Source organism: Protomyctophum bolini, assembly GCF_963924005.1.
Source record: "Protomyctophum bolini genome assembly, chromosome: 13".
NCBI lineage: Eukaryota > Metazoa > Chordata > Actinopteri > Myctophiformes > Myctophidae > Protomyctophum > Protomyctophum bolini.
Genome location: NC_137874.1, coordinates 12,768,828 through 12,788,718, shown reverse-complemented (window position 1 = coordinate 12,788,718; position 19,891 = coordinate 12,768,828). Strand labels below are relative to the sequence as shown.

The 19,891-nt window shown below is 44.2% G+C and overlaps 1 protein-coding gene across 2 annotated transcripts in view; it reads left to right on the top strand.

The window, feature by feature from the left end:
- The first annotated feature begins 208 nt into the window (after positions 1-208).
- Positions 209-19,891, top strand: part of mntb (MAX network transcriptional repressor b) — a 29,465-nt gene continuing 9,782 nt past the window's right edge. Inside the window, exons 1-4 of one of the 2 annotated variants that reach the window (XM_080779790.1) lie at positions 209-548; positions 6,616-7,255; positions 7,467-7,508; positions 10,090-10,201. In XM_080779790.1, the coding sequence (XP_080635916.1) occupies positions 476-548; positions 6,616-7,255; positions 7,467-7,508; positions 10,090-10,201 (867 nt within the window). In that variant the 5' untranslated portion in view covers positions 209-475. Of the gene's footprint in view, positions 549-6,615; positions 7,262-7,466; positions 7,509-10,089; positions 10,202-19,891 lie in introns of both variants that reach the window. The other variant, XM_080779789.1, reaches the window with a different exon arrangement.

Sequence of the window (19,891 nt, the reverse complement as noted above, 5' to 3'; positions counted from 1 at the left end):
AAATGCGGGTCTGGGGGTCCCAGGCTGGGGCCTAATGTATATCAAACTGAACTGTGATGGGATCAGGATGGGATGAATGATCACTGATTCAGATTCAAGATGCTGAAGACAATCCGTGCCACCACGCAGCCAATGTCAGCCGTGTTTTGCCGAAGGTCGTAGTAAGAAGGGCGGGGCTAAAGCCCTGGGGGGCGGGGCTTGCCTAGAATACGACTCGCCTTGTTTTGTGTGTATTCCCGTGGTCGCATCGCCATCTTGTTGCAATCATCTTTTACGTATGCAGAGGAATTACCTTCGGTTTCTCCAATTGATTTTTTCGGTCCCTTTTCGAGGAGAAAGAGGGAGGAACGATCGACGCGTGCGTGCGGGTTGATCGTGCACACCGGGCCTCGCTGGAGACTAAAAAAACACCCGCCCGTTTCTCTTGCTTCCTTCCGTCCCGGGGAACCGGGTCGCCTACCGTGAGGGACGCGCGATGAGCATCGATACTCTGCTGGAGGCGGCCAGATATCTGGAATGGCAAGCCCAGCAACAACAGACAACACGTGGTAAGTCGGAGCAGGAGCACCACCCTGGCCCGGGCGGAGGCTACTGGACAGAACCGTTGATCAGCTGCAGCGGTCGAATCCCGAACCTTAAAGTTTTGGGGGGAAACGAGCCCGTCCCAGTCAGTCGCTACTGGTCATGCATTTCAACTGACCCGCCTAGTGGAGGAGAGCGGAAGCCTCCGGTGCTGCGTCAACAACATACTCAACCTGTCCATTAGTTATTATGTCCGTTTACCTGGCCTATTCCAAATGCGGAAATGGCCCCAAAAGTTTATTATTTTTCAAACTATTTCTTTCCACACTGGCTGTGCGCGCGTGCGTGCGTGTGTGGTGTATGTGAACTGAACAGTCCGCTGACAGACACACACACACCACGGCACGTTGCCCGCTCCTGCGCACTGTTGCTGGGGTTTTAGGTTACGTTCCGTCGCGGTAACTTTGTTACACAAGTGTCCCCACCTTGCCTCCCTGCCCTGGCATTAACTACCCTGTACTAGCAGTAATGAAACCTCAGTAGTAGCCATTAGTTAATGATAAACACACTTTTTTGGTCCTTGTTGACGCACATCCCCCAGGCGGGTTTCATGAAGAAAGAATGGGCCCCTTTGGAGTCCTACTGACCCACTCTCTCTCATTCAGTCCGTCGTGGGGGTGGTAGGGCGGTGGCAGGAGAGACTGCTCTCTTTATGTAATGCCCTGACATGGCTCTGCTCTGCTATCTTATGACACACCGGGGCGGGTCCCCCCCCTGCTCTCGCTTTGACGCGCACGCGTGTATCTATTTGATGTCGATTTAAACTAAGTGATAGTGAAAGGTAAAATGCGTTATGTGACCTGCAGCCCCCCCGGTTTCACCCTCGGGCAGTTTATAAATAATCAACAGTACCAACAAGATACTGGAAAAGGGAACTGGGCTTCTTTTTGTCTCTCCCTTCTGATGACGTGTCAGATAATCTACACCCCCACTTACATACCGCGTGCTTGGCACACAGGGTGTGTTTTTGCCTTCACAAGACTTTTGCTTCTTTCGGGTCGTGAGTGACCATCCATTTGACTCTCTGAGCACAACGTTCAACACGAGCCGACTCAGCCGAGGCTATGAAATATTGGACTGTTATTTTATATACGTAGGTTATAGCATTGGTTATGACTGACATGATGACATATGTCATGACTCATCATCATCCAGACTAGTAAGCATAGTTTAAATAGTCACAGTTATCAACGTATTATTCTTTATTTAATTCTTAACAGCCACTGCTAAATTTCATTTTGAAAAATTTAGCGTTTTATACATTTACGTTACAAATCATGCAATGCATATGCATAATGCAAGTTGCCTTCCGACCTTTTAAAGGCAACAAAGTACTCTGTGCGTGCTTGGGCCCGCCCTCGACAACCACGTGCATTGTACCCCCCTCCCCCCCCTCCCCACCGCTGACAGCGGCGGGTCACGGGGAGAGGGGGGAAGTAGGGCAGCCCCCCCCCCCCCACACACACACACACGCACATGATACACCCCCCCCCCCCCCCACACACACACACACACACACACACACACACACACACACATTATCACATACATACATACATACATACATACATACATACATTCATACATACACACCACTACCACCACCACCACCACCACAATTCTTTATCCCCCCGCCCCCTTCCCTCCGTCAATGCAGGAGTTATGTAATTTACGTTTGCGTGCATTTCCAAACTAGAGCATGGCTGAATTGTGTGTGTTTGTGCGAGTCAAGGGAAGGACACTCTGGGAAGAGCTAGAGAGACCAACTCTAATCCACAGAAATGCACACAAAAGAGGTCATTAACATGCACTGTATTTTCCTAGTCTGCATGCTTTGATGCAAAGTGAATCCATGTGTCATTAGGAAAAAAGGATGACATAATATGGGAATGTTAATGTCTAAAACTAGAGTAAAATGCCTGCTGTGCTGTGTGAAGCAAGAGAGAAAGACCATATGAATGTGAATGATGTCTATTTCTGGGTGTCTGCTGCACTAGATTATTATTGTATATTTGACTAGACATACAGAAGTGCGCTCAGATTACATGATTCATATCATAAAATGTAAAAAGAATAGAAAGCTCACAAACACTTGCACTGTGCTCTTGTAGATCAAAGACAAGCTATTCCTGCTTTCATCGTAGGTCAAAATTTTCATATTTAACATCATTTGTAATACAAAATGATGTGTAATCCCCTTAACATAGTTTTTAGCTCCTTGCACAAATAATGGTAGCTGGGTCACTTGTGTTATTTCACTCATGTCCAGTCTTTTGGGTGGTGGCCATATTTAGGTGAACTTGTGTTCAGGCTAGGCAATTATGATCATAATCCCACATGCTGTCAGTTAGGGGGAGATATTCTGTCAATAACTGTAGCATTTTAATCAACCACACACATTTATGACAGTTGTGTTACATGATTGTACTTTGCTGTGTGTTATACTGGCAGTAGCTGCTATGGGCTGTGTGGGTCTCAGGAATGAATCCATGGGAATATAACTGTAGTCATAGTAACTACTAACTAAGGACCCTTGAGTGTGTGTGTGTGTGTGTGTGTGTGTGTGTGTGTGTGTGTGTGTGTGTGTGTGTGTGTGTGTGATTTCCTTGGCAAAGATTTTCTGGTTCATAGATTATTGCTCGATAACATTAATTGAACATATGGGTGCTATAATTAATCAAACTAGTAGATTTAATATTTTATAAAAAATAATTTATCATTTATTAAAATAATTGTTTATTAATAATTAATAAACAATTATTTTAATAAATAATTGTTGTCAAATAGTGAAATAAGATGATCTACAAGGCCACATCACCACTGTTGTGTGACAAAGTCTAAAATAGGACGTCAGTGGTTAATTGATTTGTTGACAACAAAAATCCCGTTCCCGATCATTTATCGGTTATTACTAGCTTAATCGAAAAAGTAATTAATATAATAATCGCTGTGAAGGAAATAATCGATAGCTCCAGCCCTAATTAATATATTTATGGAATATTGTGTTTAACTTGAGGAAACGGTGTGATATGTTGACATGGAGGGCCCCAGAATTTCATTCACCCCTCTGTGTGCGCCTGGCTGCGAGTAAAGCTGTGGAATAGAAAGAATACTTTCTATTTAAGTAGTAGTAGTATTTAAGTATCAATATCACAATGTGGAAATACTCTGTTACAAAACTTACTTGAGTAAAAGTATCAAAGTATCGCCAATTCGGCATCAAGGTATACTTGGAACTTGGAAGTACTCATATGCAGAATGTCCTATTTAACAAGTTTTCGAAATGTATACAAATCTTTTGAAAATGGCTGATCTACAAGCTTACAACGCGCCCGAAGTGTATATAGGGCTGACATGTTTTATAATAATCAAAATCTACAAAGTAACTAGAAAGTCAAGATTTTTGTTGAGTATAACGTATAATATTTGCCTCTGAAATGTAGTGGAGTAGAAGTAAAAGTATTGAAAAATGGAAATACATGCACTTGGTTACACTGCATGTAAGCATGTCTCTCTGTACACACGCTGTACAGTGACGCGCTGTATATGTTGCCGTGGCGCCAAGTCTAGCTGACGCAGCTGAGTGGCTCCCTGACAACCGGCCCTGCCCATTCAACCAAGCAGCCTATCACAGGCTGGGGTTCGTTGCAGGCACGCACGTCGAATGAATGGTCCAGGCAGCAGGAGGGTTTCTCTGGTTAAAGAGGCACAGGCAGACATGTTCTCTCTCTCCGCTCCTGTCTGTATCGGCTGTCTGCCTCCTGTGTGTGTGTGTGCGTGCGTGCGTGCGTGTGCGTATGAAATGTACATTTTCTTACCATGAGTTGTTCCTATAGGTGTAGAATATGAATTAGAATCATAATAATTAAGATTGGTGGCTGGACTGAGGATCCTCCATAATGGATGAAATGGTTTTATCTCATGGCCATCTCATGGATGACTGTTGGAATCTGCATCCTGTCACTAACTTAAAGATGCTGGCTTTGAGCAGGACAAATACAAGTGCAGCCACAGAGGCAGTCTTTTGAGTAGACGGATATCATATCATATTGCATTTGCAAATCAATTTGGCAATCAGCATGAAAAGCTGCTTGCAATAACTCCGAAATATAAAGTGCTAGTCTTTTAGACACGGGTGTCTGCCTGGCATGACACATTTATCAGATGTAACACACACCAATATGCATCAATTTAAACAATGACATTCGGAACCATCAAACTCGAAACTGGCCATTAAACATGTATATTTTAAGTAGTTTTGAATGGGCTGCTAGATGCCTAGATTATGATTGCTATACTTTGCACATTTTACACATTGGCTCAATAAACAGATTGGGATGTTATTTTAGGTAGGTACTAGGTATGTATGTATGTATATTAAGTGCTGGTCAACAGTTTTGTAGTAATTTGTAGTTATAAATGGTTGTGTCTTAAGATAGGTTGCATGCATAACCATTTTATACACTGACTTAAAGTAGGCTCTGCTCTGCAAGGATGTAAGGCTCCTTACACCAGTGGTTCCCAAACGTTTTCATGTCAAGGACCCCCAAAATGACACTCATTAGCCTGCAGACCCCCATTAGAAAAGATATGCCAGGGACCCCCTGGCATATCAGAGAACATGTTTACATGGGCCCATTTGGTTCCATTTGTACACTCTCAGGGTTACAGACCCCGGACCCCACTTTGGGAACCACTGCCTTACACCAACAATTCAATCTGAGACAGAATGCAGCACATACAATTGACCTGTTATCTGACCATGTTAGATGATGATTATTATCTGACCCCCATCCACCTTCTTATCATTGCTTTCGGTGTCGGGTGGTGTATGTCCAAAACGGTCAGGAAAAGGAGAAAAGAACATGTGTTCCAGTGGATCCAATGTGGTTTTCTCACAATTTGTCACAAACTCTTGTTAATACTTTTAGGTTAAATCATTATAAAACTCACAGACACACTTAACCACTTAATTATGTTTTAGGTCACATTCCCACCTAATACTTCGGTAGACTCGATGCGTATGGGCGGAGATATTGGGATTCTTGCATATTTAATTTGCTGCAGTTTGCCTTCACACTGTCATCCGCAGCAATTGGAAACGCAGCAGGGGGGACCTTTATCAATGTGTTTCATTCATAAACTAGCCTACACAGTGAAATCTATGGTGATAAAAATTATACTCATAACGTGCATGTTTCGTGCCGTCTGGGACTGGACCCCCCCCCCCCCCTCTCTCTCTCACTATACGCATGCAGCCACGCACTGTTCTTTTGGGCATGGAGGCACAGCGCTGAGCGCACTGATATAACAGACAGCAGCGCAAAATGTGTACAAGTTTATCGAGATGAAAGTCCCTACTCCACAGTGACAGCACTCCATGTTTATGGCACGCACGCACAAACAGACAGACAGAATATTCTGTAGGCTATAATACACTGCAGTGTTTTTATGTGTTTTCTTAAGCAATTGATTAATGTACTCGTCCTCATTTCGATCAGGGCTTCAGTCTCCTCATTCGACCACGTCTATCCACGGTAACTGCGTAACCGTGCCTGCGTAAAATATGCCTTCTCCGTCTCCAACTGTGTTCAGCTCCTCACCCACCACATTGTTTGCTTCATTTCCTTTATTTACTGCGGATTGCATTCACACCTGCACCGAATCGTAATCAAGTGCGATTTGAAGCGAAGCGAAACGCCCGTTTTTGCTCGGAGTAGAATGCGGTTCTTTGATGCGCATTAGGATTCAAATGAGCCTTCACACCTGCCAAACGAAGTGCACTTTCTGAAAATGCGCAGCAGGATTCGTTTTAATCGCAGCAAAGCTCTCTGGTGTGAATGTGACCTTAAATAGAGTCGTGTTATGAGCTTCTACATCTGCTTGTACTACGAAGTAGGGCATTTATTTACGAAATATGGCGATAGAAGGTTTCTGCCCAACAGAGCCTATACTGTATCTTTCCTTTCTATTGTTGTGGCTCCCTGCTCTACATCCCTCTGACCTCTGACCTCATCCCATGTCTTCTCACAGAGGAGGATCAGCGCAGAGAGAAGGAGCTCCTCGGCCGGGAGGAGTCCAGGCGCATGGAGGTGGCGGCGACCCTGACGGCCCAACCAATCAGACCCAACCACGTAATCTGGGGCGATGGCCATCACCGGCATCAGCCACCACTACCGCAACAGCAACAACAACAACCGCGGCACCCCTCCCCCGCACCTCCTGTCCCGCCGCCTCTTCCGCCACCCCTCCCGCCTTCCCATGTGCCCATCACCGTCATCCCGATGGTGCCCGTTGTCACGGCCACTTCATCGGTCCCTCCCCTCCCGTTTACTGGCCCCATAGCCATGGCCACAGCGGTCCACAGCTCCGCTCCGATCAAAAACGGCCACTCCTCCCCTCCCCAGCAGACCCCTCCCCGACACCTCCTGTGTGCTCCCCAGGTGAAGGTGGAACCTAGCTCGCCGCCGCTGGCCGTCGATGTAAAGCCCACCATGCCCATGCAGCCTCAGGTTCAGATCCCGTACACCTCGCCAATCGCCGCAACCACGCCGGCCTCCCAGCATGCACTGCTCCCCCAGCAAGCCCCGACCCCTGGTTCCCCTCAGCCACGAACCAACGGGTTGATGTTGGACGACATGCGGTCCATAGACGGGAAGAGGCGACCTGGAGGGTTAGTGTATGTGTATTGTATTCTTGACAAAATGTTGGCTATAAAACCAGTTGATTAGGCATGGCATGATGAAATGGGCACAGTTACATTTAACTAATGTTTCATAACATTTGGACAGGGGATAAGGAATGTATGTCAAAAATAAAATGCATTAGTAGGAAAAAGTTAGCTTATTGTATCTTGACGTGTCTGTGGGTGTGTATGATTACAGAGCTGGTACCAGAGAGGTTCACAACAAGCTGGAGAAGAACAGGTGAGTCACAATGTGTAACACCAGTGTATTTCTGCTGACTCATGGACAAACATTAAAGCAAATTATCAGGTTATTTATTAAACCTTTATTTAACCTGGCAAAGAATTCGAAACCTTTTTTTTAAGAGAAACCTAACCAAGAGGGCTGCATAAAAACGGATACAGTTGGGATTCATAAAAAGAAAAAAACACATAAATAATAAATAAATTTGATATTAGGGCTACAGGTGTCAATTATCTTCTTAGTGGTTATTTTATTGATTACCTTTTCTATTAAATAAATAATTGAGAAGCGAAAAAAGTGAAAAAGATATTTAAAGATAATAATTAAAGATATTTGTACACACAAAATGAGCAGAAAAGGGCAAAACAAATCTACAAGCTCACAACGTCACATCGTGACACGTTGTGTGCTTATGCTGCGAGAGTGACGTCTAGCCAACACCAACTCTGGATTCCTGGATCGCTGCCCTCCACAATTTCCTATCCAACATCAGGTTCTTGAGCTCTTCAGTGTTGAAGAGCTTATACAGCCTTTTGAAAATCTATTATTTTATTTTGATTTGATTAAATGTATTAGTTTGATTAACTGTTGTAGTCCTGTTACTGATATAGAGACAATTTATAATACTTCTAAGTTCTAATTCTAATTCCCTTTCGGTTCGATCTAATTTGAATATGATGCCTTTAATTCCTATGTACGGTACATAAAAGAGAAGGCCAATTGGATTTTATATGGTGGATTGGAAGAACAACAAATTCACAATGAGACAAAGTGTCCAGCGACCACATAGGCACGCATGTACAACAAGTCGCCATAATATTGCAATGACAAGAAGGTCGTCAACTTGTCAACACAAGGTATATCATCATGGCTCTAAAGGAGAGACAGGATTTATTTCACAAGTAGAAGTTCACCTGGAGGCCACTTGGGTTCCCGACTTCCCCTGGGAATAGTGTCCCAAGTGTCTTTGGGCAAGACACTTGCCCCCTAACTGCTCCCAATGAGCAGGTACCTTGCTTCCTCTGCTGTCAATAAACGAATGTGTTTAATATGGAATGAGTGAATGTAATGCTCATTATAAAGCGCTTTGGATATAACGTGCATATAACGTCCCCTCCGATTGGCCAGTGATTCTGAAATCTTTTTTGTCGATATTTAATACCAAGTTTAGTTGCTGCAGGCAGGACTGAACTGCAGACTGGAATGTCAAAAGGCCTGTACAGAAAATGCCAAATACATATTTTCTAAGGTTGTTGACATAAATGGAGAACGATATACATTGAAATGGTCAATTTAATTAATAGTAGCTCCATGTGATATTGGCAGGGAATGCATTGTCAACTTGCACACATAATTAGGCATTCAGGACACAAGGATTCTAAAGAAAACCAACAGAAATAAATTGCCCATTGAAACGGTTAAGCATGGCTGACTTATGAGTCAGAGTGCAGGACTCTTTAACAATTTATGTAGGTTAGAAGTTTCACTAGACTAGAGCGTACATAGCCAAAAGATGATTGTAATACTTTCTAGAACTTCTTTGGATAGTTTGGGAGGCGGACTATTTTCCGACAGCATTCTAGCCGACGGGGCAACGGTCCGCTCCGTAGCTGCGATGCGAAAAAGCGATGGTCCGACATGCGCTCCTCCCGTGCTTGCGGTTAGGGTTAGGTTAGGATTGAGGTTTCGGATCAATATGCTGTCGGAAAAAAGACCTGCACCCTAGGTAAAATTCCGAGCTAAGGTAGCTAGTAACTAGCTAGTAGCATTACATGATTGATCATTTACACGGTCAGTGAGAGAATTCTCTTAAACTTTAAAATATCCTTTCAAAACAGACATATGGTTCATTTCACATAGTTGGAAAAAGTCAGCGTAAGAAGAATATTCCGCATAGCCAGTTCACAGCGCGGCAGAGTGCTGGTAATCGCGTTGGCACAACCGGCAGAGAGATCTGTGTCCCCAAGTGCACATCCAGCCGGAGGTCCCATTATGAAAACGGAATGCACATCACAACAGGTGTGTGTGTGTGTGTGTGTGTGTGTGTGTGTGTGTGTGCGCGTGTGTGTGTGTGTGTGTGCGTGTGCGTGTGCACGCACACGTATTGGAGAGGCACCTGGAACAGAGATACACTTAACAGCAGGACAGCAGGCACACAATGGGAAAGCTAGCATAGTAGCAGGTGGAGAGAGGAGATGCACCTGTCGGCAACAACAGTAAAGCAACAAGCAGGGAGCACAGCAGGGACAGCAGACTGGAGGAGGGGGTGGGCAACCGGCAGGTACAACAGTAAAGCACGGAGCAGGATGTCAACAGTTGCAGGATAAATACAAGATCCTGTTGGGTTTTGTTGTTTAAATCCATACATTTGGTTTATTTCAAAGTAGTTTTTAGCTTGAAAATGTTTTCTTTCAAACCAAAGCACAGTAAAAACCACAAACATGACACATGAAACAAACTTAGAGATGTGTAGTGCCATCTTGCCATCACTTCCCTGCATGCTGTTGGTAGCCAGTAACCAGAAACTCACCCAGACTTACAGTTATCCAATTATTTCTATGTCTTTTCCATTCTCCAGACGAGCACACCTGAAGGAGTGTTTTGAGACCCTGAAGAAGAATGTTCCAAATGTGGATGAGAAGAAGACGTCCAACTTGAGTGTTCTCCGCAGCGCCTTGCGTTACATACAGGTACCCAAAAAACTGTTATTCTTTCCCCCAAACCCAGAATTACTTGGATCAAATTCTACAGAGTGTGACTATATGGCCTGTAGTCACACTATTCAGTTGTTGTTGTTTTATTCTCAGGATCGTGGAGGATGAGGGGTCAGAGTAGCTTTCTGAGATATCTTTCTTAATGCTGCAGTGATGTTGAAATGAAAGCGGTCACCAACCTCTTGAAAGTCTTTACATACTATTAGTATGGAGTTTGTTGTGTGATGTCTGTCCTTTATCATTGGGAGCTTTGCTAAATGTTTTGTGTTGCTGCTAGAGCCCTGCAAGCCCGTTGCGACCCGGGCTTTTCCGGTGTGAATTTCACCCAGACTGGACTAGCTTCTGCAGTGTGGCAGTCCGCTGCAAGTGTTCTTGACTTATTGTTATTGTGGGTTTGTTTTCTATCATGCAGTGTGAGAGTAGAGCGCTGCTGATTGACAGACAGTGTAGCAGCTGTTGCGCGCACTGTGAATGCACTAGAAAAGGTGTCAGGCTTCGGACCGGACTGGAAAACTGCAGTACCATAACGGACCGGGCCAGGGCCCATATTTTGGGCCCGTGCAGGGCTCTAGTTGCTACCCTTGGTTGGCAATGCCCTCAAGCATTGTTCCTACCATATATGGACTTGCTAGTCACTTCAAACACTCCTGCCCCTTTCTTTTTCAATCAAAACCGGTTGCAGAGTCTCTTAACATATTCAAGCAACAATATGACAAGTCCTGCAAACTAAGTGAAGTGGAGGGGACTGTTGGTCAGTGGTGTGTGTGTGTGTGTGTGTGGTGCATAGTATATACAGTACAGTCACTGTAGAACTTTATATACATACGTATAAACAAGTTGTCAAATCATATTGAAAGGCAGAAAGGTTTGAGTTGGGCACAGCCGTACAAGTTTCATAGAAGTGTTTCTCAACCTGTGATGCTCATGCTGCATTCACACAACAAAGCAACAGTTGAACAAAGCAACTTTCAATTGAAGTGACATGTGACATGAAGCTGAAAACTGATGGGCAACACTTATTGCAGTGTGACAGGTGTGACATGCTAAAAAGTGGGGCTGGCGTAAACCTTTTTCAGTGCCCCAGTGACGCAGTGAAGTGTCATTCAATCATATTTTTTGTTTCACCATATCCACTCTCCTTCTCTCTCCACAATTCTTGCTCTGTTACAGAAATAGAATAAAAAAACTAATTCCTGCCCTGTGCTGTTTAACACTGCCTTTTTCAGTTGCTTGTGTAACGGTGACTTGGCAGTAGTTGGCTGTGACATTTTGTAGCTTTTGTCACTGAGTCGTTAGCGTTTCATTAGATTGATCTTTGGTGTCTTACGTTTTTCAAGATGGACAGCAGATCTGTGGGGATAGATGGGGGTTCAGGGTTAAATTAAAGCGGCAAACAGATCAGAAGGGCATAAATAGATTGGATCAAACGACTGCAGCTGCACTCTCAGCTATTTAGTTAATAATTTGATGATTCTGACTGTTAAGTAATAGCTAATGCACTTTGAACATGTCCTTTATGAGACAATAACGGAACGACAGGAGGGTGCTACGGAGCCCAATGCAAAGTGAGGTTATTTCCTCGTGAATTACTGACTTGCTCACAGTGCATTTCCTCTGTTCTCTCTCCATCCTTCTCTCTCGTTCCATCTGTCTGTGCATATCTCTCTCCACAAGAAGCCACGTGAGCTGTGAGCACATGGCTAGCCCGAGTCCCATGACATCATCCTCTGTCGCCTGCCCCCGCACTGCTCTGCCCCTCCCTCTTGCAGCAGAGAGAGGATGGAGAGAGAAAGGGTGGGGGAGGGGCCAGAGGGATTCTCAGTCTTTTCATTTCAAGGACTCCCAGTTTGACATGGATAAAGATCACAGGCTCTCATTAGATACCAATTTTGTATCTCTGGGAAAATCCTCAGTGATAAATTAACTCTTGAAAGTGTACAAAGAGAACCAAATAAGCCAAGGGTCCATTTGGTTCTTATTAACTATTGATTATTTAACTGAGGACCCTCAAGGACCCCTGGGGGTCCCTGCAGCCCACATTAAGAACCACTGGGCTAGGCATGTAAGGAGAGAAGGTGAATGGTGTGCTGTGTTCTTGTCCAGTGTGTGCCACTGGGCATGTGCAGCAGACAATTTGCTTCCATATAACTGGGTATAGTCCTGTAATGAAGGCTTGTGCAAGACTTTTCCCCCCTCTTTACACTTCCCTTTCTTCATTTTTTATCACTCCCCCCTCCCGCTCTCTTTTGCTCATTCCTGTCCTCCGTTGCCCTCTCGCGTCTCTGGTCCTCAACACCCTGTAACCATAGCAACGGATGATGGCAGGTGGACAACCCACCTTAGGGTGGGTGTGTGTGTGTGTGTGTGTGTGTGTCTGTGTGTGTGCGTGCATGCTGCAGTGCTGCACGTCAAAAAAGCCCAGATTGTATGTGTGTTGAGTTTTTGTTGGCGTGGGTGATGGTGACGCTGCTGCAGTGCCAGTGGGGATGTTTCAGAGGTGTCTTTTCATACAACTCCTGTTCATCTCTGAAGATGCTTCATACGCTCACGTCTACACTTTGTACAGCATTGGTTCTCAAACCTTATCGTGTCAGAGATCTCCCCACATGTGTTTGGCTGCGGACCCTCATCTGAACATTATGTTGTGTCAGGGTGGAAGGGAGGGACCACCATTCAAGATTTGTGTTGTTAAAATGATTCACAAATATTCACAATGTTTCCACCAACGCAATGCGTTGTGAGCTTGTATATTGGCTACTATGTTATTTTCTGGGTCCTGAAGGTCCCCCAGGGGTCCTTGAGTATATGGACAGAGAGGACTGAGGGGAAGCATGGGTCCTTAATAAGGGTGTAACGATACAGTACATTTTAACAGCGATACATATCACGATGCACGAGGTTGACAATACGATACATACGATATTGGTCCATTCATGGCAATACGATACGATTCAATGATTTAAAATCGATACAGTAACTATTCAGCAGATAAATTAAATCTGTGTGAAACATGTGGATAGTGTAGGTCTTTTAAGGGAAACATTTAATATTATGGATACCAGTAAGACGCCCCGAGGGCGAGAAGCGACCTCGCCCTTTAGACAGCAGCCTGCTATGCGAGCAGTGGCGCTTTGGCATGGGGGGGTCAGATCAACATATAGAATGTCAGAACAGGTCAGCTCCATATGGATATGGATATAAGGGTTTGAGGTCAAATGTTGCTGGCCGGCTCCATATATGCAGATGGTGATCTAAGGGTCTCCATGATGAGATGAGATGTCACAAGGCATGACTATAATGTGGAGGCGTGACCATATATGGAGTTGTGGTTGACTAACTAACGGACAGACGGGAGAAGCAGGTTTTCATAGTAAATGCGACATACAGTCACAATTAGGGTTGGGATTCGGAACCGGGTCCATTTCATACCTGGTTCCCACATTGCGGATCCGGAGCCGGTTCCATAGTTTTTTTATTAACGGTTCCCCAAACGGTTCTCATCAGTCGTCATTTAGCTCCGCTGTGTCTGTGCATGCATGGCAAGCAGAGCCTCGGGTGACGTCACCCCACCTACATGAGTGAGTGGGCTCGGGGAGGATACGCCCTGTTCTGTGCATTCAGCCACTGGTCACCGCCGTGGAGTGAGCGGGACAGTATGTCGAAGAGATACTGCAAAGGTTGTTGCAACTTGTACCAGTTGCACCACGTCCACATTGAGGAAACATCTAAAAATCAATATGCCTAACGAGTGCACAACTAGATTAATCTAGGCACATCGTGTTTGAGAGCCATGTGGAAAGCCGTGTCTGCTCTCCCCGCAGCTCCACCACAGCCGGCGGGGGATGAGGATGATGCAAGGCTGGTTCACTTTCCCCAGGCTAGTAACGTTAGAAAATAAAAACTACTAACGTCTACAGAGCTTTTCATTAGGCGTATTGTACAACTGTTGTTAATGGTGTTACTGTTAATTTAGAACGCCAATGACTCGACGTCTTTCTGTCTGATATTTTATGAATCACGTTAACTATAGAGCCAAATCAATTTGTCTGCACTTATTTTTACAACTTATAAGCAACTCAACTGCTTTTGATTTGGCTCTGAATTAATCGCGTGACTGTTGAGAGCCCAGCGTTTAGGTGCATTTATACCTCCATAATATTGATTACTTTATAAACAGTTTGCAGAAAAAAGCACAGGAACGTAGCGTACAGTAATTTACAGTTCAATACAAGGTCTGCTAAAAGGATTTTATAATCCAAGAAAGCACTATGGCTTGTTTCCAACTTTCCATTAGGGTAAGGGGTCCTTCATATTAAATTAATCTGAACATTAAAGACACAACATTTGTCACCACAATGGTATCATTGTTGCAATGTGGACTGTATATTTAATATACAGTACAAATTGCAATATACAGTACAAATTGCAACGATGATATTGTTGTGGTGGCTAGCTGGTGCCTGGTGGTGGTGGTGAAGTTTAAATAATAGTGCCACCTCATAAAAGTGCATTTTCAATAATTGAATTAATGAATTTGTGTTTATTATGTACTTGGTTAGGTTAGTTATAAATATAATATAAGCTTAATCTATGTCAGAAGGGGGAAAAAATAATATTAGGATCCGTTAAGGGAACCGTTAGGAACCGGAACCGTTAAGAGGGATCCGGTAAGGATCTGGAACCGTTAAAATCCTAACGAATCCCAACCCTAGTCACAATAAAGTAAACAATGATTCTCTGGCAAATAAATGGACATTACATTTGAACACATATGGACATACATTGACATGAACACAGAGAATATACCCATTTATTGATAGAGTGTAGTAATATGGAATGGAAAAGTAATTAAGCCCCCCTTTTTCGTCTTTCTTCTTAACATTGCTAAATACAACGCACAAGTACCTTGCGATTATTTGCATTGCAAAACGATTCGATACCGATTATTTGAATTGCATAACGATACGATACAAAGAGATTAAAAAATATATACAAACGATATTGCTGTTTTCATATTGATATACTTCGATTCTTGAAATTAAAATCAATTTTTTGATTCAGTTACTATATCGTTACAACCCTAGTCCTTAAGTAAACTTGAGCTTTTGTCAATTAGATTTAGGCACTTCTACAAGTGAAACTGCAGGATGATGTTTGATTTATCTTATCAAAATGGAATCGGCAGTAAAAAGAGCACATCTAGAGACTAGACTTATATGCCTGAGACTATCAGTTTGAGGTTCATATGAGGACGTCACTTAGCAATGTGCGGTTGTGATACCCCACACAGACTTTAGGAAGAGGGAGACAGTGTAGGAGAGACCGACTGTAGGAAAGCTGAGAGGGAGACAGCGTAGGAGAGACAGACTGTAGGAAAGCTGAGAGGTAGACAGCGTAGGAGAGACAGACTGTAGGAAAGCTGAGAGGTAGACAGCGTAGGAGAGACAGACTGTAGGAAAGCTGAGACGTAGACAGCGTAGGAGAAAGAATCTGAGAGGGAGAAAGTGTAAAATACTGTAAATAAATGCTGATAATGGTACAGTTTAGATTGGGGTCCCATGTGTACCCTCTCAGAGTTACAGACCATTAAGGGTGCATTTTGGACCAGATGTTGAGGAACGGTGTACTACATAATGCAGCGTCTCTCTACCCTCTGTCCAGCCTGTGGATGGATGGTACCATAATAGCCAATAAAGAAGAAATAACCGCAATATGTTCTCACGGCGGGGTCTGTCGGAAACATACGACACCCCCAGGCACCCTTTTCACCCATTCATACTCCGTGGCACCGCACAACGGTGTCGCTCTCCGAAAACAGCAGACCTACAAATCCACGACACCCTGTGGGCTTGCAGGTCTGCCGTTTCCAGCGTGCAGCCTGCAACACTGGTGTGCAAGGGAGCGTAAATATTACAGAGGGGAGGTATGGAGACGAGGCAGAATGAACTGTAATATTAACATTAATAACATTACAGAGAGGAGGTGTGAAGACGAGGCAGAATGAACGACAGAGAGTAGAACACAAAGAGGATGGGCGTATGATGCCTATCCTGGGGGATCTGCAGGATTTGCAGAAATTAGCAGATCTACAAGCTATCTGCCACGCATTGTGACTTGTGAGCATTCAGATCGTCTCCCTCTTAAGCAAAGAGATTTGGCGTTGTGGCGCGCACCAAGTACGGGTGCAACTGGAGAACAGAGGGTCTAAGTGGTTAAGAGTAAGGAGGAGTGTGGGATGATGGGCTGGGAGGGATGTGGCAAAGTGATCTGACGCGGTCGTCTGGCAAAGCGCCCAATCACATCGCTCCTTGTACGTTATTGCCCCGTAGGTATCAGCCAATTAGACGTCTCCTCGTGCCCTCCGCTGTTCTGTCGCTCCGGCAGCCGGCTCCTCGTGGATGGGGTTGCCACGGTAACGGCCATGGGGGTGGCAGCTGTTTCCGTGGTGATTTGAGGGACTGAGGGGGATTCTTAATAATTGCATTATGTTTGTTTTTTTATCCAGACGAGGCTGAGAGGGAGACGGTGTGGGAGAGACAGAATGCAAGAAAAGCTGAGAGGGAGACTTTGTAATGGGAGACAGGCGACAGGGAAGCTGTGAAGGGATCATTGTGGGAGAGAGACGGTAGGAAAACTGAGAGGGAATCTTTGTAGGAGAAGAAAGCTAGGAAAGCTGAGAGGGAGACGGTGTAGGGGAGACAGACAGGACCACTGATAGGGACACAGGCAGTAGGAAAACTGAGAGGGAGATATTGTAGGAGAGACACACTCACAGACAGAAGGAATGCTGAGAGGGAGACACTGAGACAGTCTAGGGGAGACAGACATGAACGCTGAGAGGGAGACACAGAGACAGTGTAGGGGAGACAGACATGAACGCTGAGAGGGAGACACAGAGACAGTCTAGGGGAGACAGACATGAACGCTGCGTGTCTGTCTGAACCACTGCACTGTCAACAGGCTGTAGAGATCCTTTAACCACTTGAACCCCAGCATCCATATTCTGATGGTAACATTTACCAAAAATAGAAGATATACAAGCTCATAACGCCTTGTAGATCGGCTACCTCCGAAGTACAAAGTCAACTCAGGCCCAGTTTCCTCAGTCTAGAGTGGTTAATTGTTTAGTTGCATCGGCGTGCGCATCAGACACACACCCATGCATGTGATTGTAAGCCTGTTATGGCCAGACACTACTGTGGTTAAGATTTGTGTTAAATACAATGTCCATTGGCAGTCGGTGCACATGTGGTTGTGTCAGTAAAGTCATGTGTCTCATTGAAGTGATGAATAATATAACTTGGAATCGTCGTAGTGCAACCTTTAAGGCTCGTCTGGATTGTGTGTGTGTGTGTGTGTGTGTGTGTGTGTGTGTGTGTGTGTGTGTGTGTGTGTGTGTGTGTGTGTGTGTGTGTGCGTGTGCGTGTGCGTGTGCGTGTGTGCGCGTGTCAGTGATATCCATGAACTGCATTCCTTCCCTAACCCTTTAGCCGTAGCTACAGAACAACTTCAACGCTAGTTGAAGTATTGCTAAGGCGAACTGCATAAATGAAAAGAGTTAAATACAAATGCTAACTGGTTTATTACATGAATGGGGTTTTCCTTCCATTCATGGAGTAGGAATTGTGGAGAGAAGGGGAGTGGAAACATTGAAAGAAAAACACGATTGATTGACACTTCACTGCGTCATCAGAGCGCTAAAAAAAGTTGAAGCCTGCTCAAAAACTAAATGTAAAATATATTTAACAGCACAGTACAGCACTTTGGTCAGCTTCTGTTGTTTTAAATGTGCTATATAAATAAAGTTTGATTGATAAAGTTTGATTTGATAAATCAAATTGTTCCGTGTGACGCCACATCAAGTGTCGGGTGTCAGTTTGTAGATTTGTGTCACTGGCTTCCATTGAAAATTACCTCTAACCTCATGCTTTGTTGCCGCTAGTGTGAACGCAGCATCAGTCGACACTACCTGACCTTAACCTAAAGCAGGGCTTCTCAAATGGAACCATTTGTACACTCAAGAGTTTCACATTTTTTAGGGTCCATTTTGAACCCCCTCAAGGAACCCTGAGGGTCCCTCGACCTCAGTAACCTAAAGCTAGTTCTAACCCTGAAACAGTGCAGGATTTTCCTTATTGTCATCTTAGAAATGCAAGAATGCACGCACACGTACACACACACACACACACACACACACACACACACACACACACACACACACACACACACACACACACATAGTGTCTTACACACACGACAGGGAGGTTGTGTAAGTTGACTGGGTGTGTGTTGGCACTAGCAGGGAGTGTGTTCGTGTGTTGAGACGTCACGTGAGCCTCCAAGGTAAACATCTTTGCTCACTGGACTGAGTGGCCTGGAGTAGGAACATGTGTCCCCAAAGGCTCATTTCTCATTATCACTTCCTCTCTCTGTCTCTCTCTCTCTCTCTCTCTCTCTCTCTCTCTCTGTGTCTCTGTTTCTCTCTTGTCTGTCTCTTCTCTCTGTGTCTGTCTCTCTCTGTGTCTCTGTCTCTCTCTCTCCCCCTCCATTTCTCTCTCTTAATTATATCCCCTCCTCTTTCCTTCCACCTGTTCTCTCCACCCTCCAGTCTTCTAAACTCCCTACCTTTTTGCTCCTTATCACTCCCCAACGGGACAGTAAAAGACACCATTGGTCAGAAGGAGGGAATTGAATCCATCATAATTATTGTTGCTGTCGGGGGGGAGGAAACCTTGGATGTCCATATTTGATCTTTTTAGGTTTTCCTTTTTTTTCTTCAGAAATGTATGCCCTATTTTGTACAGTCACATGACAGCGCAAAAGTAGTAAAAACAGCAGATATACAACTTTACAATTTGACACGTTGTAACTTGTTATGTGGTTAAATGTGTCTGTGGGTTATATAACTACTTAACCAATGAAATGTATTAAAAGAACGTGTGACTGAATAATAACTCCATTTGATCCATTTGAACACATTCCAAATGTCCAATTCCTGAAAAGTCACGGTTGTGGACGTACACGGATTACACACGGCAGCAACTGTGGGAATAAAGCTTTGTTTATCTCTGCTGTCGGGAAGAAGTCACTAAAGTTTAAAGGACATTTAAATTATACATTTATCAGGAAAACCATTTAAATCAAAGCAATACTGCCTCATCAAAGTTGGTATTGTGACTTTATATATTGTCAATTACTTACATGAGAGATGGAAAGGTGGAGTTAGATGCTTTAGCAGACAGTTTGAGGGTCCACATTTTTTAAAGAGGTTTAATCAACACACAAACGTAAAGGGTTCAATAGCATTGATTTATGAAACAAAATTAAAAATGGAGGTCTGAAAAAAATCACAAAGATCACAAAAATGTACTTCATAATGTTACAGATTTTTTTCAGACCTCCAGTTCTAGGCAACACAGAATGGGGGGACTTTTTTATTATTTCCACACAACAACTCTAAGGTATATTAACACTTATACCATTGCCGAAGTCCTTTGTCAATTGAAGCCTAATTTTGATACTAACGCTTAACGCCATTGCCGAAGACCTTTGTCAATTGCGCTTTTATAGTGCATTCGATGGATCGAGCCATAAGGCTACTTACTTTAGCCGGTTAGCTAGCTGTGTTGTTAGCACAGCACTGGATCGCCCATCTTAGATCGTCGT